This window comes from Ovis aries, chromosome 8 (assembly GCF_016772045.2).
Source record: "Ovis aries strain OAR_USU_Benz2616 breed Rambouillet chromosome 8, ARS-UI_Ramb_v3.0, whole genome shotgun sequence".
Classification (NCBI taxonomy): domain Eukaryota; kingdom Metazoa; phylum Chordata; class Mammalia; order Artiodactyla; family Bovidae; genus Ovis; species Ovis aries.
The window spans coordinates 78,872,404-78,897,509 of record NC_056061.1 but is presented as its reverse complement, the minus strand read 5'-3'; the positions used below and the strand labels follow the sequence as shown (position 1 = coordinate 78,897,509).

Here is a 25,106-nt window from a genome sequence, read left to right as displayed (position 1 = left end):
TAGGTTTCCAGGCTTCTGTTTTAATAGCTGTGATTAGACCTTACTCCTTATTTAGGAGCATGCTTGGAGAGGAATTTTTATAGTCCCATGTTTTTTGGGTAGAATGCAAAAGGATCGGGGCTTGAGTCAACAAATCTTGAGTTGAATTTGTGCTCTTTTCTTCTATATTGGGCTGAAGAAAATGGCCAACGAAATTGTTCTCTTGGCATTGTACCAGCTATGTAACTGTGGACAAGGTACAGAATTTCTGTGAGCCTTGATTTAGTCATCTATGAAATGGGAATAGAGTTGTAAGGAGGCTCTCCTTGTCTCTAGGACTATCACTGTTGTGCCCTGCAGATAGACTCTGCCCCCTTGCAGACTGCCCTGGGTACCCTGGATGGTTACCCTCCATACCTGCTGGCTGGTGTGGCCTCCACTGCCTGCTTGACTCACATGCGATGGAGGCCACCTGTGGCTCGAGGCCATCACAGTGGAGGTGGGTTTATATAGTTGGCCACAACCTCGCTGCTGTGTGACAGAACCCCTCTGTTAGACAGATGTCTCTTCAGGGAGGGTGGGTTAGTTCTGACTAGTTACCATAGGAACTAGTTACTAGTTACTACTAGTTACCATAGTAACTTGTTACCATGACATTAATTTTGTCTTAGTTTCTCCTTCAGGTATCCGATAGTCCCAAATGGTTATTAGGGACTGTTTCTCTTTCTACATCTTATCAGGAGGCAAATGGTGGAAGTTTTTGCCACTTTCAAAACTTTCAAAATAGTGGGGCAGAGATATCACTTGTGGGTGGGTAGCACAGTGTGGCCAGTCCCTGTGGCAGAGCATCTTCATTGGCATGTCCACTGGAATCACATGGGCTGGGAGAGGGCTGATGTTCCAGAGAAAGACTGCTTAGCCAACAGACGAATGTATATGTAGCACAGATAACTAGCATTTCAAACCACCGGGGGTTAGTGTTTATTCTTCTAGCTGAAAAGGAATGGAAAGATAACTGTCAAAACTGTGGGATCCATCTGAAAATTTAAGTTGTGATTTAAATTTAAAATTTAGATTTAAAACTTGTGTAAGAAGATGAGAACACACTTGATTGTGTGGAGCATCAAATAGGGGAGCATACTTGGTGATTCCTGAGGTTGATTTAAATGTGGGCATTTTTTGAAGTAAGGGAACAAAATGACAATAATGGACTCTTTTGCTTTCTTGGTAGGGTTAGATGATTGCCTGCAGCAGTATGTCCACAAGTTTGAACGAGAGAAGATTAACGGAGAGCAGCTGCTACAGATTTCCCACCAGGATCTTGAGGAGCTGGGTGTCACACGCATTGGACACCAGGAACTTGTGCTGGAGGCTGTCGACCTTCTCTGTGCACTGGTTAGTTCAGGAAAAGGTGATCTGTACTGCAATGATGGTTTTTTAAGAATCTCACCTTTTAAATCTCCTTGGTTTTGCTATCTTGCTTGTCATCATTTTCTTAATGATCCACTGAAGTAGAGCATGAGCTGAAGATAATATCAGAAGGGAAGAAAAGAAATAATTTTCTAGGAAGAGCTGGTAAACAATAGCCTGCACCTTCAATCTGGCCTGCTGTCTATTTTTGTAAATAAAGTTTTATTTAAGTGTTATCTGTGACTACTTTTATGTTACTGTGGCAAAGTTGGGTAGTTGTTTCAGGGACTGTGTAGCCCCTTAAAGCTGAAAATATTTGCTCTCTTGGCCTTTACAGAAAAAGCTTTCCTTTTATGGAAAAAACTCTGTATTCATTTTATTTTCCTATCTTTTATAAAGGATAAAAAGATGAAGATGGTCCTGAATGAACATGTCATCTTCTCTATTGAAATGACAAATGGGTTTTGATTTTTTTGGTCTGTTTTTGTTACATAAAAATCATTTTTATATTTTACAGATTTTTTTGATAGTTTAATAACTGATGCTGGTGCTTGAAATATTCAGCCTATGAAATGGCAGCTGGATGGGGAAAAAAAAATGTGAATTTAGCTACATTTCGCAGTTGACTGAGTTTTGGCTTGAACCTGAGCGAGTTAAATCCAGCCAGGTTCTGACTCTTCATTGCATCTGTGATGTGGGGAGTATTGATAGCTCTTTTAGGTGTGGGCTAACACCACCTCCAAGGGCATCGTGTTTATAAACTGGTTGGCATAGGGCGGGATCCACGTCAATTGTGGTGCCATGCGAAGGATGCCATTTCCTTAACTGTCTTGCTTTGGACAAAGTCGGCAGCATTCAGACTGCTCTGCTGTGAACCTGAGCCAAGGGCATATACAATTACATCACTGAGAATGGTGGGAAAAAATGTGCTGCCGATTGCTTGCCATTGGCGGTTGCGTCCCGTTGATTACATAACACTTGCTGCATTGTGCGTGTTCTTCTTAAAATGGGCAGAGCCTTGTCTTCTGCTTTGAGATGCCCTACACTTGTTTAGAAAAGTAACGGGGGAAATTGTGGTTGATGAATGAGCTGCCACCAGGGACACGCTGTGGCCAAGTGGTGTGAGCGCTGGCCTGGGAGGCAGGGTTTTGCATTTCAATCCAGGCTCTGCTGCACACTCTTGGCTCTGTGACCTCCAGGGAGACCGCGGTGTCTGTTTTCCCCATTTGTGCAGTGACACTCCCCTAGATGTGAAAGCCTACACTCTGTAGCAGCAGAGTGAGGGGGTTTGTGCTATGGGCATATGGGACAGGGGTGATCACTTTCCCGTTTGGAGCCTCAGTAGGAGATGGGCCCCAGCCTCCCTCCTTCAGCCGGTGACCCGTCCAGCATCCATCAATCCACCCCAAGGTGGGCCCCCCTGTGGTCCTCACACTTTTGGGGCTTCATGCGTGGGGCTGTGTCAGGAGTAGCAGGGAGATTGTCTTTGACTTCAGTCCCCAGGGAAAGTAGCCTGTTTCTTCCTGGATGGGTCCAGCTGCTACATGGCCTTCTGGCTTGGTTCTGGAAGCGGCCAAGGCTCCAGGACAGCATTGAGCAGCTCGATCAGGGTGCCCCTCTCCCTACCAGCATGCCAGTCTGCTTCTCTAGAGCCTGGTATGAGCTTTTAGACACAGCTGCCCGTCACACAGGATCATGTGTATCTGGGCAAAGAGAGGTCAAAGGGATGGGGCAGGGGTTCAGGGTCGGGGAGACTTCCTCCCTTGCTCCGCAGAGTAAGGCAGCAGAACCAGCATTTAGCTGTGTATTAACACGTAAGTGTTTTGTGCTTCCCAGAAGATATCCTAGTCCTGTTTATGAATAAAACTTAGGTGTTTCATACAGTAAGACATGTTTGAGTTTACTCGTGTTGTGCTTTCTGGGAACATTGCTTTTTGGTCTTTTTCTGCTGTTTCAGATCATCGCTTTGGCTTTGCGGTAGGGCTGGGAGGGCAGGTAAATTACTTTGAAATTCACAAGATGGAAGGGGAGGAGGCAGGATGGACTGCAGGCAGGTTGTGGACATCAAGCAGGATAATTAGCATAACAGCTGCCTCTCTGCTTCCCCCCCTTCTCTACCTCTTAAAATATTAGACTAAAGTGAACAAAGCTGGAGAAATGCCAGAACCTAAAGCTGTGTTTTATCTCCTACAATTTCCTTCTAATTTCCTTTGTAGACAAAGTTTTGACCTCAAACTCTTTCTGGGCATGTTTCGTGTAGCAGAGTGCCAGTGAATGCATTTGACAGGAGGGTCATGGAAGGGTCTTAAATGAATGTGCCTTTTTTTGAGTAGGGGATGGTTTTCGAGCATTCAGTAAAATATCTTTAGCCTGGCTATAATCTCCTTTTAAAGTATTGTTATAATACATCTGTTTATTATATTAATACCATGTTTAATCCATTGACACCATATAGATCTTTGTATATCTAAACAAGTGTATATTTAATAAATGTATATTTAAATAACTTCTTTGCCTCGAATAGTCCATCCCCGGGACAGTTAATATGTATTTGCAATTGTCCCTGGTATTATTATGAGAGATATTTCTATGTAAACAGTTTAGTGGATGTTGATTTTATGATGGACAGGAAATGAGTAGAATTAGAAGCAAGAGAGGGAGGAAAAAACAAAAACACTGGAAAGTTTTGGAAAGAAAAGGGCAGATAGAATTTATAGGAACCTAAGTAAGGAACCGCTATTAAGATCCCCAAACGAACGAGCAGATGGGCCACTGGTTCTGATTCTGGATACAGAACAAGGAGAACTCCCTTTTGTGACACTGGCCTTGGCTGGCTAGAGTGGCTTAGGAGAGAGACTTGTTTTCTGAGGCAGAACCAAGACCACTTCTCAGAACTGAGTTCAGAATCCAGTTTTTCTCCATCTGGGGCAGGGGATGCCTGGGACAGGCTGTAGAACGGCTTTTTTCCAGGAGCTGCTACATGTGACCGTTTAAGTGAAAATGAATTAAAACGAAAGAGTAGAATTCAGTTGCTCAGTTGCACAGCTACATTCCAAGTGCTCAGTAGGTATTTGTGGCCAGTGGCTACCATATTTGGACAGTACAGCCGGAGAACATTTTCATCATTGCAGAAGGTTCTGTTGGACAGCATTCATCTCTAGGGTTGGGTGGAGAGTAAAAAGGTTCTAATATAACTGTAAAACCCATTTTCTCTGCCAGATCAACGAGACCCTAGTTTCCTGAAGACCAAGAGAGGGACAGATGTATTTTTAAGGCTGGAGTAGGCTGAGGAAAGTGAACAGAGTTGGAATTCATACACGTATCAAGTGATGCCATCTACATATGTGCTTAAAACAAAATACCTGTGGTGTGTCTACCTGCCCAGGGGGCTTCTGTGCACTTGTGCACCCCAGAGATGACCCATTATTTATCATTTACCATTCAGCAAAACAGTTTAAAACAATCTTTTAAAGTTTCAATATGTATTCATTTGGTGCATGGGGTCTTGGTTGCGGCATGCAGGATTCTCGTGTCATGTGGGATCTTTCACTGGGGTGTGTGGGCTCTAGTTGTGGCGAGTGGGCTTAATTAATTGCTCTGAGACATGTGGGAGGCTAGTTCCCCAGCCAGGGATTGAACCCACGTCCCCTGCATTGCAAAGCGGATTCTTAACCACTGGGCCACAAGAGAATTATCCCCCCACCAAACATTATCCTTTCTGTGGGAGAAATCACTCAAGAAGAGGAATCTTTGCTGTCCGTTTTTGGTCTTGCTTATGAATGGGAAAAGAAGGGAGTGGAGAAAATGTGTAAGATTTGTCCTTAGCTAAAATGTGTGCAATTAATGACACCAGAAGAGTGGACTGCCTCTTTCCCCCCGTCTCACCTATTGTTTCTCTGGCCAGACCATGAAATGACCCCTGATGGCTAACTTCTAATGAAGTGGGATCTTGGTGGAAAGTTTTCAGTACATGCCTAAATTTTTGGAGATTCATTTCATTTCTTAGTTTGTACCTTCTCGATACCTTATCTTCAATTAAGCAGTTTCTGAAGGAGACAAACGTTAGGGAAAGGTTAGTGAAAATGATCAAATCTGGTCTGGGAAATTATTCATTTACTCTCTTTCATTGTGGGGCACTTAAGTCAATAATCCTTTCCTGATTATGTTTCTACAGTAGTTCTTTGGAACTAATATAATCAGTTTCTTGTTTTCTTATTGTGGAATGGAGTGGAAGGGAAAGGGGTTTTCCTTTCTTCCCTTGTTTCTTCTTTGCTACTGCTAAGTTGCTTCAGTCGTGTCTGACTCTGTGCGACCCCATAGACTGCAGCCCACCAGGCTCTGCCATCCCTGGGATTCTCCAGGCAAGAACACTGGAGTGGGTAGCCATTTCCTTGTTCCTTTCTTTACTGCTTCTTAAAATCATAATCTATGTAAAAAAAAGCAGAACTATAGTGACAGGAAGAATATCAGAAGTTGTTGGGGACGAGGGGTTAGGGAAAGTGACTGTGAAGTGGTGTGAAGGATGTTTGGGGGTGATGCAGGTGTTCTATGATTGTCATTGTGATGGTGCTTATGTGACAACATACATTTCTTAAAAGTCACTGTGTTGTACATTTAAGATTAGTAAATATTATGGATCATAAAGTATACCTTATTAAAGCCTATTAAAATCTCTAAAGTACCTTAAAAATAGAATTATAATCTGTCATAGCTACATCTGTTCATCCTTCTAGTCCCATGATTTGTGGGAAATGAAAAAAAAAAATTTCATCTCAGTGGAAATGAAAAGAACCGGTTAGCAAGCTACATTCCTCTTTTGTTTTAATGTTAAGAGTGGTTGCTTTATAGAAGATTGAGGTCTAAAATTTCCTATAACACTAAAGTGCATTTAATCCTCTTTGAATTAAAGAAATAAATGCTGTACAGTAAGAAAAGTTCCAAGTTATCCATGGTGACACTGGCTGCAGAAAGCCGGGCTTCCTGCTCTTAGTTCAGAACTTCTGCCGTAAGTTGGCAGGCTGAATCATTAACTGAGTAAGGGAACAGTTCCTCTTAATCATAGTCACAAGTCCTTCAAACAGGCTGCGTCAGGTGGCTGTTTAATCCATTCAGTTGTGAGTCTCTGATTTTCTGAATTTCAAAAGCCATGGTGAAAATCCATCTTTTTATTTCCGTCTTCTCTGTTAAAGGACAATGCCATGTTTTGGTTTCTGGAAAAATGACAGTTAAAAAAAAGAATGGATGAATGTAAGGTTTAGAGGGAATGTTCCTGTTGATACAGAAGACTTATTTTTGTTATGAAATTTAGATTTTTGTAAAAACTTGCAACGAGTTTTCAGTTAATGCAGCTGAAGAGTTCTTGTCTTTATATTTGTTCTTAAATTTTTCTGTCTAAATTCTTTTATTTTTTTTGGCTGCGCTGTGTGGCATGCAGAATCTTATCTTAGTTCCCTGGCCAGGGATTGAGCCCATGCTCCCTATAGTGGGAGCTGGTGCTGCTGCTAAGTCACTTCAGTCGTGTCTGACTCTGTGCGACCCCATAGACGGCAGCCCACCAGGCTCCCCTGTCCCTGGGATTCTCCAAGCAAGAACACTGGAGTGGGTTGCCATTTCCTTCTCCAATGCATGAAAGTGAGAAGTGGACATGAAGTCACTCAGTCGTGTCCGACTCTTAGCGACCCCATGGACTACAGCCCACCAGGCTCCTCCGTCCATTGAATTTTCCAGGCAAGAGTACTGGAGTGGGGTGCCATTGCTTTCTCCCATAGTGTGAGCATGGAGTCCTCATTACTGGACCACCAGGGAATTTCCTCTATCTAAATTTAATTTTTTAAAAAAATTTTACTAAGAGTTAAGATGCCACATAAATGTAAACATCACGTAAAATCTAATTAAAGTTAGAAATGTTTTCATTCAGGGTATTGTCTTTTGTTGTTATTGTTACTATTTACCATTGTTCATCTTTCCAAAAGAAAAAGTTCTCACAGACTCCCTGGTATAGTTATACTTTATGTATCTTGAATTGGGGACATTGCTCACCCCTCCCTGAGACATTAGAAAGGGGGGCTGTAAGAGAAAAATACTATAATTTCAATACCTTTAGACCATGAAAATTTTATACCTTATTTAATGTCCCTGGATGTGTTCCAGTGTCTGTCTCCTAGTGTATAGTCTATGGTAACTAGAATGGAATTTGTATCCTACTGTTGTGTGAAAAGTGTGTGAGTCTTAATTATGTTGAATTGGTTCATGGTGCTTTTCAGGTCTGCTATATCCTTCTACTTTTCTGTATATTAATTCTAATAATTTTTGAGAGTTTGAAATTGAAACTCCAACTAAAAACATCTTATTTTACCACTTAAAATACAATCATAATATATAGAGGAACTGTATATAGCTTTTGGAGAAGGCAATGGCACCCCACTCCAGTACTCTTGCCTGGAAAATCCCATGGACGGAGGAGCCTGGAAGGCTGCCGTCTATGGGATCGCTGACGGTCGGACACAACTGAGCGACTTCACGTCCACTTTTCACTTTCATGCACTGGAGAAGGAAATGGCAACCCACTCCAGTGTTCTTGCCTGGAGAATCCCAGGGACGGGGGAGCCTGGTGGGCTGCCGTCTATGGGGTCGCACAGAGTCAGACACGACTGAAGCGACTTAGCAGCATATGTAACTTTGTTCTGTGTTTTCCAAGTCTCCTGTAAATGTTATCATGCTTTCATAATTTAAAAAATAAAAAAGCGGAAAAAAAAAGAAGTGAAGGCTGTAACAGAGGAGAAGGCGGTAACAGAGGAGGGGCTAAAAGACAGGCTAGACGCAGGTGGGACAAAAGCAGCAATCAGATCCAAAGAAAGTCTGCTGGCCTTCCAGAAGGGTGAGGTTCCAGGTGGCTGAAGCCTGTCAAGGAAGCTCCATCACAGGGATGGAGCGGGTCAGGATAGAAGTCAGAGGGGTTAAGTTTGGGCTGGATCCAGGGTGACTGGCCACTCTTCTTTTTCCTTGTTCCGTATCCATCCTGTTTTCTGTCTCATCACTTTGCCCTTTCTTGGACAGGGGGTATGGAAGAGGGGTTATATGGCTTCGGGATCCAAAGCTTGTACCCTTGGTGCAGATCGCCTTGGTTAGATCCTACCGCCTCCACGGATTAGCTGTGTAACTTCAGAGAATTTATTTAACGTCCCTGTGCCACAGTCTGCTTACCTGCAGAATATAGATAATACCATTTCCACCTTCATAAGCTGTTTGCTTGTGATAATGTTTGCCAAGCACTTAGCCCAGTTTCTGGCATAACATGTTCAATAGTGTTGGCCATATATTATGACCAAATTTTACATGGTACCACGTTCTTGCTTTGGGATGCTATTGACATAGTTTAATATACCTCAGAGATATTTATTTATTTATTTTTGTTAAAAAGTGATGAAACACCAATTTAGGACATGTACATGGAATACTGAAATTCATCTCTCTCCTCTAAGGTTGTCTCAAATTTCATGTTGTTTCTTGGGATTTGTTCTTTATCTGGAAGGGAGTTGTTCAGTCACTCAGTCTTATCTGGCTCTTTGTGACTCCATGGACTACAGCATGCCAGGCTTTCCTGTCCATCCCTGTCTCCAGGAGTTTGCTCAGATTCATGTCCATTGAGTTGGTGAGGCTAGCCAACCATCTCATCCTCTGCTGTGCCCTTCTCCTTTTGCCTTCAGTCTTTACCAGCATCAGATTCCACTGAGTCAGCTCTTTGCATCATGTGGCCAGAGTATCAGAGCTTCAGCTTCAGCGACAGTCCTTCCAGTGAATAGTCAGGGTTGATTTCCTTGAGGGTGGACTGGTTTGATCTCCTTGCAGGGAAAGGAGTAGTCTAGGGCAATATTGTCATAGGCAATGAACCTTTTAAAGGCACCCACGTAGGTTGAACATTGCTCAGAGGGAACAGAGATTAGAAGCTCACGGGACAGAAATGACCTTTCAGGTGAACTGCTCTTTAGACAGTGCTGCTCTGTTTCTGCATGAGTTCCATTTGGTGGAAATTTATCTACTCAATGACTGCTTTACATCTGCTGTCCTGGAAGTGCAATTCTGAGGGATGTATGCAGAGCCGAGCTCTGGTGGACTATGCATCTGAGTGAGGAAGACAGTGAGCAAGGTGGTCCAGAGATGACGGAGAGGTGATGGGCTAGAGAGTGACCTCAGGAGAAACTCAGCAATATCTGCAGACATTTTTGTTTGTCACAACTGGGGAAGGGATACTACTGATTTTAACAAGTGGAGGCCAGCTAAACATTCTACGGCTATAGGAATCCCACCTTAGTCCACCAAATAGAGAATTATCAGATTTTAAACGTCAGTAGGGTCCAGGTTGAGAACCTGCTCTAGATGGGCCTGGAAGCTTTGAAGAGGAGGGCATATTTGGGCTAATTAGGATGTAAATGGCCTTCCCTGGTGGCTCAGTGGTAAAGAATCTGCCAGCAGTACAGGAGATGCTTGGGAGATGTAGGTTTGATCCCTGGGTCTGGAAGATTCCCTGGAGAAGGAAATGACAATTCACTCCAGTATTCTTGCCTGGGAATCCCATGGATAGAGGAGCCTGGCGGGCTATAGTCCATGGGGTTACAAACAGTCGGATATGGCTAAGCAACTGAATACACAAGATGAAAGTGATAAGAAAGCTGTCTATGCCAAAATTTGTGGGGGAAGCATTTTGGGAAGGAAAACTATCAAGAATAAAGTTCCTGAGGCAAGAGTAGGCTATGGAAGGAACGGAGGGAAGGCTGGTGTGGCTCATGTGGGTGAGATCAATACTGTGGGTAAATCACGCAGGGTTTTGTGGCTGAGATAGGAGTTGTTCAAGTGACTCAGTGGGTTTTGAGTTATGAGAGTTTGGACATTGTTGATTGTTTTGAATTTTTCCATTTGATTTTGTTTTCCAGAATTATGGCCTTGAAACTGACAATATGAAGAACTTGGTTTTGAAACTGCGAGCGTCCTCCCATAATTTACAGAATTACATAAGCAGCAGGAGGAAAAGTCCAGCTTATGATGGGAACACCTCCCACAAGCCCCCCAATGAGTTCCTGACTTCTGTAGTGGAGCTCATAGGTGCTGCCAAGGCCTTGTTAGCTTGGCTAGACAGGTAAGTGATGGGTGTGCTTTACTGTCCTATGAAAGGAGGTCTGAGACACACAGAAGTCTGTACTTTGCCTCAGCAGTTCGGAGTCAGTGGTCCATTTTAGGGTCCCTTTGGAAGTTCTAGAGAAGGTGAATAGCAGGAACAGATTAACCTCAGCTTAGAGAAGACTTGAGCTTTACTGAGGTTAAACATTACTAATTATCTGGCTACATGAAGGCTATTAGTTGACTTTTGAAGGGATGTTCATTCCCTTGTCTCATTTTTGGTTATGTTTTAATCTAGAACTTCTCTGTCTCTTTGCTATTCAGATTCCTATTTTGTGTGTTACTTAGGAGGAAACTTACATAACAATTTAAACTGGCTTGTTGAATATTGTGCTTGTTAATACACGGTGTGGGATCCTGGTGGCTTCAGCATCGTCACTATTTTTTTAAAGAGAATTTTTATTGCTTGCTTTCTAGGGCTCCATTTACAGGGATCACTGACTTCTCAGTGACAAAGAACAAAATTATTCAGCTTTGCTTGGACCTGACCACTACAGTCCAGAAGGTCAGTGCATCACTGTTGTTTTCTAAAAGTTTTTTCCTTTTCCCTTTTCTTCAAAGGATTTACATTCAGGTATGAAGTACCAGTCTGTCTTTCTCTCCTTCTTCTCCCCCACCCCCCCATCAGAGCTAGGGAGAGATGAAAGGCTTTAAATTAGATGTGTTATACAGATAGTTTCTGTGAAGAATGACTAGTGGCCTTTACATCAAAGATTGCCTTCTTTTGTTTCAAAATAGTTGACCTAATAATCCTGTGCTTTCTCTAAAATGTTAGAGCACTACATTTTTTTAAAATAGAAATTTTGGAGTAACAACATTTCACCATAATCTTTGTTCTGAGTGTGTTATTGTATCTGCTTCTTAATTTTCTTTTCGTTTTGACCTGTGGAAGTTGGATTTACCAGTCAGGATGAGCTCAGTGATGATGCAGTAACAAACATCCCTCAAACTTCAGCAACTTATTCCTGGATTATCTACGTGTAGATGGATCAGCTGGGAGATCTGCTTCAGCTCTCCTCACTTCAGGATGTAGGCTGACAGAATCTCATGTTGTTTTTCCCCAAGGCAGAGGGACAGAGAACCTGGGTGATTTTCACACTGACAGATGTTCTGGTTTGGAAGTGACATGCCAGTTTCATGCACCACTCATTGGCCAGACTTTCAAATCCTAGTGAAGGCCAGGAAGATATTAACTGGCACGTAGCAGACTCTTGTGAAATTATTCTTAAATTGAGTTGAAGCCATAAAAATGTAAGGAAGAGCTTGTTCTTTTTCCATGTCCCACTTGGTTCAAGTATTCTGAGAGTGCACGTTTGTTCCCACTGCTGATTTGGCAGAGTAAAGAACATCCTTTCTTCAGTTCTAACCATGCCATAAAATAGATGCAGTTCTGAAAAGCCATATGCTTTCTGTCTGTTCCTGGAACATGAAGAGTGAAGTTTGGCTGTTTTTTCAGGTCCAGTTCTGAGCGGCCCTTGAACTTGAGGCATGTGTGACTTCATCATATGCTTTTGAGGCCATGTTTTTAGAAAAGTGCCCAGAGCAATAGAGAGATGCTGAGAAACTCAGCATCTTTCTTTATGGTGTATAAAGTAATTTTGACAAAAAGTCTGATACCAGTCATGCTGTTTTCATTATGTAGCCATCACGTCCTGGCATTTCTGGTGGAAGATGCCCAGGGGTACAGATCCTGTTCAGAAAGGTACCCACTCATCGCATTTGCCCTTGTTTACTGGGGCCATGTGATGCCTGGTCCATGATTATTGGTGCTTTCTAAATGTGTGTTGAAATGAATGAGATAATGCTTTTGACAAATAAGCTGATGAGAATTTACTTCTTATCACGAAAAATTTAACCCAGACTTAAGGGGCACAAGAGGTATTGTTTTTGTGTTTATTTTGTTTTCCCATTGGTACTCAATGAGCATATGCTTCAGAGATAGACAGCTGAGGGTTCAAATTCTACTTCTACCATTAATTAGCTCCGGGACTTTGGACAATTCACTCAAAACTTATGAGCCTCAATTTTCCCATCTGTTAATTGGAAATACTAACAATTACCTTACCAGATGATTTGCTTCAATTTCTACAATTTATTGTGGAATAAGAAAAAAGGAGGAAGAAAGTGTAATATGAAGACACGTTTTAAAATATATGTGTATTTGTAATACACATATACATCTGAAAACCTATATACAAAGAAATATCTAAATACAGTGGGAAATTTGGAAGAAAAGTTGAGACTACTTTGGCAAGGAGAAAAGTGGGGAGAGAAAGTATGAGTCAAGCTAAAGAAAAGAAAACATTTTGTCATTTACAAAAAAGCATGTGTGTGATCACGTTTATTTATTCATGTAAGAATGGATCTAGAAGAGAAATATAAAATATTTAAAACATAGTAAACCTATCTCAAAAAGATTATGAAGATTAAAGAAGATATATGAAAAGCACAGTGCCTACTTAAGAAATAATAACCTATAGTAGGAAATATAAAAGTCTTTTCTGGTACCAGTTTTCTGGAACTAAACTTGTTGGCTTAAGAAGGAGACGAAGTTAACACATATGTTAGTATTTCTGGTATTTTCTAGCTTATTGAAATTTGAACAATTGCTACAGATGAAGACTGGAAATGTATAAAATATATATGGGAATGCCATTTTATGAACTTGGGTTGAAAAGGCATGTTTAGCTCATGAGGAACATGTGTTTTCTGTAGAGATTAGAGCACATAGGTGCTTTGGCAAGTGGTAAAATTTGCGTGCACAGTTGAAGGATGTGTGGACTGTCTTTTTCCATGGGAGGTGTCATGGCAGCTGCAAGGCTCACCTTGCCAGGGATTTCACACCCTCTCACAACTAGGGGACATGCAGTTTTACTCAGAACTTCTTGGCAGAGAATCTTTTGACTCTTTAGGAAGAAGCCTGCCTTTTCCATTTATTGCTTTTTTTTTTTTTTTTTTCCCCCCTGGGGAATTGAAGGAGTAAAAGCTGGGTCTCTATTATTTCTAGTGACAAGGAACACGTTCTCCTGCAGTCTCTATTTCGGTGTTCCTGTCTGTGAAGAGAGGCATTTGTTTGTCCCTTTTCTTGTTCCTCTGTTCCACTTGCTGCCCCTTTGCTGTCCTCATTCGTGTAACTTTCTCTGCATCCTTCCCTCTGATGACAGTGTGTGTCTCTCCTGATTGGAAGGCTAGAGAGTTGTTGTTTTTTTTTCCCCTGCAAGGAAATGGCACACTTCTTTTGTGTGTGTGTATTCATTAATTTTTTTCTTTTCTTTTTTTAATTGAAGTGCAGTTGATTTATGCATGTTAGTTTTACGTGTGTAGCAAAGTGATTCAGTTCTATTGCACACTTCTTTTAAGCCTGCTTGGGTTGGAGTCCTCAGCTGCCCCACCTGAGTCCATGGATAGACCTTCCATCCAGTTTCCACGCTGTATTTCAGGGGAAGCCTCCTGTGGTGGGAAGGCCTTCTGACCTCTGTCTTCATTCTCTCCTCTTTGCGAGGACGTGAACACGTGTTGTGCTGGCGAGGGACAAAATGGCAGTGGCAGTCGCTGGGTCCTAGTGTGGAATGAAATGGGGGGAATGAGCCCTAGAAAGTGAAGTTGCTCAATCATGTCTGACTCTCTGCTACCCCATGGACTGTAGCCCATCAGGCTCCTCCATCCATGGGATTTTCCAGGCAAGAATACTGGAGTGGGTTGCCATTTCCCTCTCCAGGAGATCTTCCCAACCCAGGGATTGAATCTGGGTCTCCCACATTGTAGGCAGATGCTTTACTGTCTGAGCCACCAGGGAAGTCCTAGAGAGCCCAGGAAACAGAGAAGGAGAGAGGACCATCCCCAGAGAAGGGAGAGCCAGGGGACCATTTATGGGGCCATTTATTGGTTGGGTCTCAGCTGTGGACTACCTGCTTGACGTGTGTTATCACATTTAATCCTCAACAATTCTCTGAGGTAGCTGTTATCCTCCTGGCTTTGCAGAGGAGGAGGCTCAGGTGTGGAGAGGTTAAACCCATCTTCCAAGCCTCCTCAGTCAGTAAGAAGGGAGAATAAGGAGGGAGGGGAGCGGATGCTGTCCTTGACTGGGGCTCGGCTCATCCACATGACCAAGGGATGTAACAGACCTCAGCCCTGCTGTCGGAGTCCCGAGGGCCTGACTTGGTTCCAATGCTTCTTTTTTCCATTCCATTGCCTTCATGCCAAACAGCATGAAGTCAGGCCTGCAGCTGCTTCCTCCCGGTAGGAATGGGTGTGGGAACCCACGTCCACGAGGGCGGAAGGTAAAAAGCGTGCCCTTTCACACGCTGCCTTGGATGGTTTGGGGAGGCAGGAGCACCCCTCACCCAACTTGGCTCCATCACCACAGAAGCCCGTTTTCTTTCTTAGTGGCTCCTTGGATCCATCAAAGAATCAAATGTGAGGAACCACAAGGTCACACATGCACCTTGACGTCTGGGCCCCGGTGTATGGAGAGGAGCTCTCTGCCTCACCAGGATGACAGTCCTCCTGTTATTTGGGGATTTGTAGTGCTGGGCTACCCAGGTGGTGCTAGTGGTAAAGAACCCACCTGCCAACGCAGGAGATGTAAGACCTGTGGGTTTGATCCCTGGGTCGGGAAGATCCCCTCAAGGTGGGCACGGCAACCCACTCCAGTGTTCTTGCCTGGAGAATCCCAGGGACAGAGGAGCCTGGTGGGCTACAGTCAGCAGAGGCGCAAAGAGTCAGACACGACTGCACACACACATATACAAAATGAAAAATCATAGACACAAACCATTAGTTTTATTTCTGGAACAAGACCTTATAAATATTCTGTTTTGCTCAAGTTGCCATTTACTTAATATTTCTGTCCTTCAGCTGGTTTGAATTAGGGGAGGGGTCATCATGGTATTTAATGGTTCAGTTTCATGTACAAGATGGAGGATGAAAAGCACATTTTTGGACTGTCATCACTCATATTTTACAGAAGTTGCTCCTGGAGTTTGAATTTACATTAGACTCACATGTGCAAAAATATACTCCTAAATTTCTTTTTTTAAGTATTTTCTCACCAGGCTGCTCTTTGCCTGAGAGTCAGCGTAAATTTTGGGAGCAGTAGAGTGACCATTATTTCCCACATTTTTACCTAGTAGAGAAAATTTAAAAATTTTTTCAGAAAGCACTGAAATCTGATTATAAAATCATAGGGTAGAATGCCATACATTTTAACCCCTATTCCCAGTGGCAGAAAAAAATGACCTAAAATGACATTTTGACTGAAGCAAAAATCTTTGATCATTCCAACAGAGTTGATGATTGTTCTTCCTGTACATGAAATACTTTGAATTTTCCTTAGGGTGCCCCAGTATGGGATTATACTTAGTGCATGCTGGATGCTGAACTGCTTCAGTCGTGTCTGACTCTTTGCAACTCCATGGACTGTAACCTGCCAGGCTCCTCTGTCCATGGGGCAAGAATACTGGAGTGGGTTGCCATTTCCTTCTCCAGGAGATCGTCTGGACTTAGGGAGCGAACCGCCATCTCTCACGTCTCCAGCACTGGCAGGCAGTGGTGCCAGGTAGACTCTCAGGAATCTCGCTGGTCTCCCTCTTCTCCGGCATGCACAGTGCTGTGCAGCTTGAACTCTTCTGCTGTAGATACTGTTCTAGAAGGTTAGCTGAGAGTTTCACATTGTCAGTTTCACTTTGGCTGCTTTCAGTCGGGACAATGGTGATTCCTATAATCAGCTAACTGGGTTCATAGGGTTCTGAGTCTTTTGTTCTTGAGCTGAGTAAACAATGCTTTGCATTCCGGCCCATTATTTAATGTCATCAATAGCATACTTCAAGACCACTTTTTTGGCAGCGTGTTAATGAACGTTTTGTTGAACCCCTTTCATCCGTTAAGGACTAAAATATCTGATTTAATCTCAGTGGTGCTTAAAATAAACTTTGTGGCTAAGTTTACTCAAACCCTTATTTGAAAGCTATTCTTATGGGCAGGCCCGGAGCTAAAGACTCCCGGCTTGTTGGCCCAGTGCTAACTCAGCCTAGGGTCAGGTTTGAGAACCATTATCAACGTTCCTGGACTCTGATTTCTGGCTTCCTACTCTCTGTACAGTCTGGACAGTGGGTAGAGTTTAGTTCAGGTGATTTCTATAGGATTTCTGATTAAATAGTTGGTCAGATGGGTTCCTTGGATGATTAGCATCCTGGATCTGGAGACAGTAGAGTCTTAGGAGGAATCTAATGTCGGCCCTCGTTTCGAAGTCTTCTCTTTCCTGAAGTTCAGGACTGCAGGCTGCAGGGTCGGGGGTGTGTGTGTCAGGGACCTCCTTGGGTCCCAGGAAATAGCTAGCCAGCTAAACCAATTGTATCTGAAAGTTTTTTTTATCTCTTATAGCTTTAATTTTATTCTTTCTTCCTTTAGGATTGCCTTGTAGCAGAAATGGAGGATAAAGTTTTGGCTGTAGTAAGTACACCTTCTAAAAGTTACTGTAAAATTCTTTTTCCCAAAACAGTGGGAATCACATTCATTAAAGTATATGTGTTGTGGCTAGGTATTTCAGGATATGCTTTGAAATACTGACTTTTGGGATGTGAATCTCTTAATTTAGGTAGAAAGGCAAGAATACAAGTTATTTAACAACAAGATCAACTATATTGGGTATATTGGGGTCTCTGCTTTGCTCCCCCAACACTTCTTCAAGTTATAATTAGATAGCTAACTCTCAGCTCTCAGGGTTAAACTAATGTGCAAATTTCACTTTTTTTTAATTAAAAAAAAATCTTGGCAAAAATCTTATGATGGAAGGGGATGTACTGTGACCATTTAAAAAGCATTTTGTAACTATTCATCATCACTTCCTCCTTTTGACATAAGCCAGCCTGTGCTCTTTTGATAAGGCCTTCCTCCTACTGATGTTGAGGAATTTAGCAATGAAACCGCTATAAATATATTTTCCATAAATAGGGAGGTTAAACACACTGGAGGCATGCAAAAAGTGTCGCTTCTTGGATTCTTCCCCCTTAGAAGAAAAAAACCACTCTTTAGAAAATCCTGATTTCTTTGGTTGTTTAATTTTGAAAGGTTAGATTAATCTGAGATTGGGAGAAATAACCACATGTAGCCACTATGGTTTCTACATGGAGACCACTTAGTAGGGATCCTCATGTCTCTACAGTAATTTTATCTGGTCAGTGTCTGGTGTTCAGAGAATGTGAGTCGTCACGGTAAAGCTCACAGACCTAAAGGTAAAATGCAAAACTATAAAATGCCTCGAAATAACAGGAGAAAATCTTACTGACCTTGGGTTTGACGATGAGTTTTTAGATATGACGTGAAAAGTGTGATCCATGGGCTTCCCTGGTGGTGCAGTGGATAAGAATCTGCTTGCCAACACAGGGGACTTGGGATCTATCACTTATCCGAGAAGATCCCACATGCCATGGAGCAAGTAAGCCCACACACCACACTACTGAGCCTGTGCTCTAGAGTCCAGACACTGAAACAGCTGAGCCCATGTGCTGCAAGTACTGAAGCCTGCATACCCCAGAGCCCATGCTCTGCAACAAGAGAAATCACCACAGTCAGAAGCCTTCGCAATGCAACTGGAGAGCAGCCCCCTCTCACTGCAACTAGAGAAAGGTCCAGCTCATGCAGCAACAAAGACCTAGCACAACCAAAATACAAATAAATGAATAAATAAATAAAAACAAATAAGAAGATTAGAATAGTCTGCTTGAAAGAAGAAAAAAAAGAATGCCTTGGATTGTGGATTGATCAACTTGTTGACTCTTTTTACTAACGAAGGATGGAGCCAATCCCAGCTAGAGAGCACATCTGGATATTTGAGTCCACTGAGAAACTCAGGAGTGAAAAAATAAAAAAGTGTGATCTGGGAGAGAAAAATGGGTAAAGTAGACTGCATTAAAATTAATATCTTTGCTCCATCAATGCACTGTTAAGAGAATGAAAAGACAAGGCACAGACTGGGAGAAGTTGTTCTCAGAACACACATCAGATAAAGAACTTATATTCAAAATGCACAAAGAACTCTTCAAAACTCAATAATAAGAAAGCAAACAACCTAATTAAAAAGCAGGTGAAAGATCTGAACAAACACCTCATGATAAAAGATATACAGTTGGCAGGTAAGTATATGAAAAGATATTCAGCATCACATTCCATTAAGGAATTTCAAATTAAAATAACAATGAGGTACCACTACACATTTAATAGGATAACTAAACTCTACCCCATGATGAAACCAAATGTAGAGCAGGAGGAACTCTTGTTCATTGCTGGTGGGAATGCAAAGTAGTGCAGCCGCACTGGAAGACATTGTAGCGGTTTTTTTTCCTTACAAAACTAAACATACTGCTACCCTACAAACCAGCAGTTATCAGCCTAGGTGTTTACCCAAATGAAAGAAACTTATATTCACCAAAAGCTGCATGGGATATTCTAGCCACTTTAATCATAACTGCCCAAACTAGGAAGTAGCCAAGGTGTCCTTCAGTATGTGACTGGATAAACAACGGGGTACATCCAGACAATGGAATACTATTCAGCAATAAAAAGAAATGAGCTCTCAAGCCATGGAAAGATATGGAGGGCCCTTAAATGCATATGACCAAGTGAAAGAAGCCAATCTGAAAATCCAAAATCTATATACTGTCTGATTCTAACCATATGAGACTTTGGAAAAAGCAAAACTATGGAGAGAATAAAAAGATCAGTGATTGCTAGGGGTTCATAGTGGGGGAGGAGGGACAGACAGGTGGGTGGAACTGAGGGAAGTTTTAGGGTAGTGAAGCTATTCTGTATGACACTGTGATGGGGAATACACGAGATTGTGCACTTATCAAAACCTGTAGAACTGTACACCCTAAAGAGTGAATTCTAATGTAAACTATGGAACTTAGTTAATAATGTGTCACTATTGGTTGATCAGTTGTAACAAATGTACCATACTAATGCAAGATGTTAATGAAAGTGAAAGTGAAAGTGAAAGTGAAGTCGTGTCCGACTCTTTGCGACCCCATGGACTGTAGCCTACCATGCTCCTCTGTCCATGGGATTTTCCAGGCAAGAGTACTGGAGTGGGGTGCCATTTCCTTCTCCAGAGGATCTTCCTGACCCAGGAATCGAACCCAGGTCTTCTGCATTGTAAGCAAGACGCTTTACCGTCTGAGCCACCAGGGAAGTCCTCATGTTAATAGTATCTTATTATTAACCATTATAATAATATAGGTGTGTTAGAAACTGTTGAGATGGAAAAGAAAATAGATGGAACTCTGTAATTTCTGTTATTTTTTCTCTAAAATAAAAACAGCTTTAATTTTATTTATTTACTTACTTAATATTTTGGCTGTACCTCTCCAGTGACATGTGGGATCTTAGTTCCCGACTAGGGATTGAACCCACATCCCCCGCATTGGAAGCGCAGAGTCTTAACCAGTGGACCACCAGGGAAGTTCCTAAAACTATTTGAAAATATGAAATGCATTTTTCAAAAAAGGTGCAGGACAAAGTGATTATTTTTTTATGTTGTCAGTATTTGGTATGCAGAGAATGTGAGCCATTCTTAAAAAACCACAGAGATGGCTGGGAATACGTGGTTCTCTTTAGTTGCTGAAAGGGGGTTTCCGCCCAGCCTGTGCATTTCAGTGGCTGTAAATAAGTTAATCTAAAAGCTGCACTTTTAAAGCAAAGCTGGAATAATGGCACTATTCTACACGTTGCAAATATGGAAGCCACATGCTACGTGTTCACTGGGTGGTTTTATCACAATGTTATGACCAGAGCTAAGGATGATCAGTGAAGTGCATTAAAAAAAAAAAAAATTCAGTCCGAGTTAATGATTGGCCTTCTCTATTCGCCTCTCCAACTCTAGGTCAAGGTTTTAAATGGCATCTGCGACAAGACCATCCGATCTACCACAGATCCTGTAATGAGCCAGTGTGCATGTCTGGAAGAAGTTCACCTACCAAACATTAAACCTGGGGAAGGTTTGGTAAGGCTTCTAACAGCATTTGTTTATTTTTGGATAGCATCATCGTTTTATTAAAGTTGTTTTTTTTTTTTTAAAAAAAAACAATAATTCCATATTGCTTTCACTAGAATTCTGAATAGTAGAATTAGACTGATTTCCATTATGTAGTTAAGAATTTGCTGTCTTGAACTGTTGATATGTTTTATATCAGTGTCTTCAAAGTATAAAAATAAATACAGTTTTAAAACTGTAAACTCATATCTTGAGGAATTGTCTTAACAGTTTTATTTTTAGGTCTTAGCAATACAAGGAGATAGAGCACATTTCCACAAAGGAAAGATGGTCTCTGGGTAGAAAACCACATCTGCCGTGAAGTCTCTATTAGCGCTTAGGCTTTATGTGAGAAGAGACAGGTTGAGAGAAATGATGCTTTTAAAAAAGTTCAGAAATGTTTTAGACGTAATGTATGAGCTCTGTAATAACAGGCCCGAGAGTACCTACAGGCAGATACCTAGATCAGCACCTAGGTCCGCATTCTTGGTAAGGAGAAATGTACATAGAGCCTGCTCCAATTCAAAGTAAATGATGGCTTATACTGAAGTAAACATGTAAGACTTCCTGGAGGTGGGCTTATTCACGTATTGAAGTGGAGAAGTGCCCGCTGATGCTGCTGCTGCTGCTGCTGCTGCTGTTGTCGCTTCAGTTGTGTCCAACTCTGTGCGACCCCATAGACGGCAGCCCACCAGGCTCCCCCGTCCCTGGGATTCTCCAGGCAAAAGTGGGCAGAAATGGAGTTGCTGTTCCAAATGGTGAAGTTATCCAAGCAAAGCCCTCTGAAGAGGAATACCATGTAGAGGGAGAAGCTGATTACTCTGATAGTGAAAGTAGCAGGAACAGAGAGGCTGGGCAGAAATGTGAAGGTGTTAGTGTGGATGAGATACTCATCCCCAGAGGCTTGTAGATTGCTGAGCAGGGCAAGTTCACGGTCAAAATGACTACTGAGGAGGTTCTGTGCTATTACAGCATTGGTACCAGGGTGATCAACTACTCTTTGCTCTCTCTACCTTTTGCTCTTTCCCCATCTTATAAAAGTTTAATAAACATTTTAAAAAAATAATACATAGTGCCTCAAACTGCAGAGATATTTCTTCCAGGCTATGCATTCACCTCTGAGTTTGCCCATTGGGCATTTGAGGATGGAGTGTATTAATATTTATGCCTCCCTTAAAATGCAGGAATGCCTGTTTCTAATTTATTTCTTATATTGTGTTCCTGAGCAGTCTCTGCTCTTACATCCTGGTTTGGTTGTTCGTGGCTTGAATAAGTCATCGGTGCAGTGACTACTGAGACCAAATTAAGTGAATATATTGTGTCACTACACAGAGAGATGGTCGGGAGAGGACCGGCCTTGTTTGAACTGCCTCATTCATTCAGCAGGTCTGAGAACATTCCTTCTCAGTCCTCAGACATAGAGCAAAATTCTGTGTGCCTGGTACACAAATTATAATATCAAAGAGATCTTGTTTCTGATTTCTTTCACTAGTATTTGGTTAGTTCCCCTTCACCGCTCTTTGGATCTTGTTTTACAGTGTTTCAGAAGGCTGAAGAATGAGGGGTGTTCAGAAATGACTGCCTTTAATCTTTTGTTAAGTCTAAGTCTCACTTGCAGCTCTGTCTCTAAATGTTGGAGTAATGAGTTAATATGTTTGTGACTCACTCTAGGGTATGTACATCAAATCAACCTATGATGGATTGCACGTGATTACGGGAACCACAGAAAATGTAAGTGCATATCCATTTAATGTAAAAGCTATTGTACCTTCAAGCAGATTTGACAGTGTCCCTATTCTTTTCATTTAAATATGTGTATGCTGTTCTATTATCTGTAAGGGAGTGTGGGTGCCTGTTTTGTTTATTTCTGTTGCTAGTGTGCTGCTCATCACCAGCTGTCATCAATGTATTATTTAAATTGTCCTTTATTGCTCTCATTCACACACCTTGCCCAGCTTGCACAGCCATCCTGTGTGTTTTTTTTTTTTTTGCGCTCTTGGAAGTGTTAACCCATAAACACAAAAGCAGTGATCTCTTTGTTGTTGAGAATCACTCTTATAAGAGCTGGAATTGGTGACCATATGTGTTAAATATAGTGTTTTTTTAAAAAAGTGGAATTTATATGTGTCACCAGAGCGACTATTTTTGGGTTTTTGCATGATAAAGTTTCTTTTTATAGAGCTGTAGTTCATATTTGCATGATACTAAAATTTGTGGTTTTTTCCCCCTTAATCATTTGAATAGAAAAAGCAGGGCCATTTCTGTTGTGAGGAACTTGTACTCTGTTATCATCCTTTAGAAAATTCTGCTACATAAAAGGTTTTCCCTTAGTCTCTAAAACATTTTGAATTTGTGAAAAGTAGAGCTAATTGAATGCTTTCTTTATGCAACCTACAATATGGCTAGCTTTTGAATGACATTGATACAGAACTTGAAATGTCTGAAAAAATTCTCTGCATCTGTGTAAAAGTAGCATGTGTCTATGGAATTAATTGCTATTTAATCAAATAAGACAAGAGGATGTAATTCAGACACAAGAAACTTGATGACTACTTATCTTCGTTGTTGTTGTTATACTCGCTGAGTCATGTTGGACTCTTTGCGACCCCATGGATTGTAGCCCTCATACCAAGGGAATGTTTCATGCAAAGATGGGCTCGATAAAGGACAGAAATGGTATGGACCTAACAGAAGCAGAAGATATTAAGAAGAGGTGGCAAGAATACACAGAAGAACTGTACAAAAAGATCTTCATGACCCAGATAATCACAATGGTGTGATCACTCACCTAGAGCCAGACATCCTGGAATGTGAAGTCAAGTGGGCCTTGGAAAGCATCACTATGAACAAAGCTAGTGGAGGTGATAGAATTCCTATTGAGCTATTTCGAATCCTGAAAGATGATGCTGTGAAAGTGCTGCACTCAATATGCCAGCAAATTTGGAAAACTCAGCAGTGGCCATAGGACTGGAAAAGATCAGTTTTCATTCCAATCCCAAAGAAAGGCAATGCCAAAGAATGCTCAAACTACCGTACAATTGCGCTCATCTCACATGCTAGTAAAGTAATGCTCAAAATTCTCCAAGCCAGGCTTCAGCAGTGCGTGAACCGTGAACTTCCTGATGTTCAAGCTGGATTTAGAAAAGGCAGAGGAACCAGAGATCAAATTGCCAACATCTACTGGATCATGGAAAAAGCAAGAGAGTTCCAGAAAAACATCTATTTCTGCTTTCTTGACTATGCCAAAGTCTTTGACTGTGTGGATCACAATAAACTGGAAAATTCTTCAAGAGATGGGAATACCAGACCACCTGACCTGCCTCTTGAGAAATCTGTATGCAGGTCAGGAAGCAACAGTTAGAACTGGACATGGAACAACAGACTGGTTCCAAATAGGTAAAGGAGTACATCAAGGCTGTATATTGTCACCCTGCTTCTTTAACATATATGCAGAGTACATCATGAGAAATGCTGGACTGGAAGAAACACAAGCTGGAATCAAGATTGCCGGGAGAAATCTCAATCACCTCAGATATGCAGATGACACCACCCTTATGGCAGAGAGTGAAGAGGAACTTGATGAAAGTGAAAGTGGAGAGCGAAAAAGTTGGCTTAAAGCTCAACATTCAGAAAACGAAGATCATGGCATCTGGTCCCATCACTTCATGGGAAATAGACGGGGAAACTGGAAACAGTGTCAGACTTTATTTTTTGGGCTCCAGAATCACTGCAGACGGTGACTGAAGCCATGAAATTAAAAGACACTTACTCCTTGGAAGAAAAGTTATGACCAACCTAGATAGCATATTCAAAAGCAGAGATGTTACTTTGCCAACAAAGGTCCATCTAGTCAAGGCTATGGTTTATCCAGTAGTCATGTATGGATGTGAGAGTTGGACTGTGAAGAAGGCTGAGTGCCGAAGAATTGATGCTTTTGAACTGTGTTGTTGGAGAAGACTCTTGAGAGTCCCTTGGACTGCAAGGAGATCCAACCAGTCCATTCTGAAGGAAATCAACCCTGGGATTTCTTTGGAAGGAATGATGCTAAAGCTGAAACTCCAGTACTTTGGGCACCTCATGCAAAGAGTTGACTCATTGGAAAAGACTCTGATGCTGGGAGGGATTGGGGGCAGGAGGAGGGGGCGATGATGGAGGATGAGATGGCTGTATGGCATCACTGACTCGATGGACGTGAGTCTGGGTGAACTCTGGGAGTTGGTGATGGACAGGGAGGTCTGGTGTGCTTCGATTCATGGGGACAGAAAGAGTCGGACATGACTGAGTGACTGAACTGAACTAAACTGAGGCTCCTCTGTCCATGGTATTCTCCAGGCAAGAATATTGGAGTGGGTTGCCGTTTCCTTCTCCAGGGGATCTTCCTGACCTAGGGATGGAACCTGGGTTTCCTCCACTGGCAGGTGGATTCTTTACCACTGAGCCACCAGGGAAATACTTTTCTGATCTGGTAGAAATATGTGTCGAAGTTTGAGCTTCAGCTGCTAGGTCTGTTGATAAA

The 25,106-nt window shown here is 42.0% G+C and overlaps 1 protein-coding gene across 7 annotated transcripts in view; it reads left to right on the top strand.

Annotated features, from left to right (window-relative positions):
- The window catches only part of CNKSR3 (CNKSR family member 3), a 107,722-nt gene that overhangs the window by 64,001 nt on the left and 18,615 nt on the right, over positions 1-25,106 (top strand). For 4 of the 7 annotated variants that reach the window (XM_027972588.3, XM_042253653.2, XM_060419846.1 and 1 more), the window contains 6 exons: positions 1,211-1,374; positions 10,320-10,522; positions 10,981-11,068; positions 16,972-17,013; positions 20,441-20,560; positions 22,262-22,321. In XM_027972588.3, coding sequence (XP_027828389.1) covers positions 1,211-1,374; positions 10,320-10,522; positions 10,981-11,068; positions 16,972-17,013; positions 20,441-20,560; positions 22,262-22,321 — 677 coding nt within the window. Of the gene's footprint in view, positions 1-315; positions 479-1,210; positions 1,391-10,319; positions 10,523-10,980; positions 11,069-16,971; positions 17,014-20,440; positions 20,561-22,261; positions 22,322-25,106 lie in introns of all 7 variants that reach the window. The other 3 variants (XM_027972589.3, XM_042253655.2, XM_042253654.2) reach the window with 2 other exon arrangements.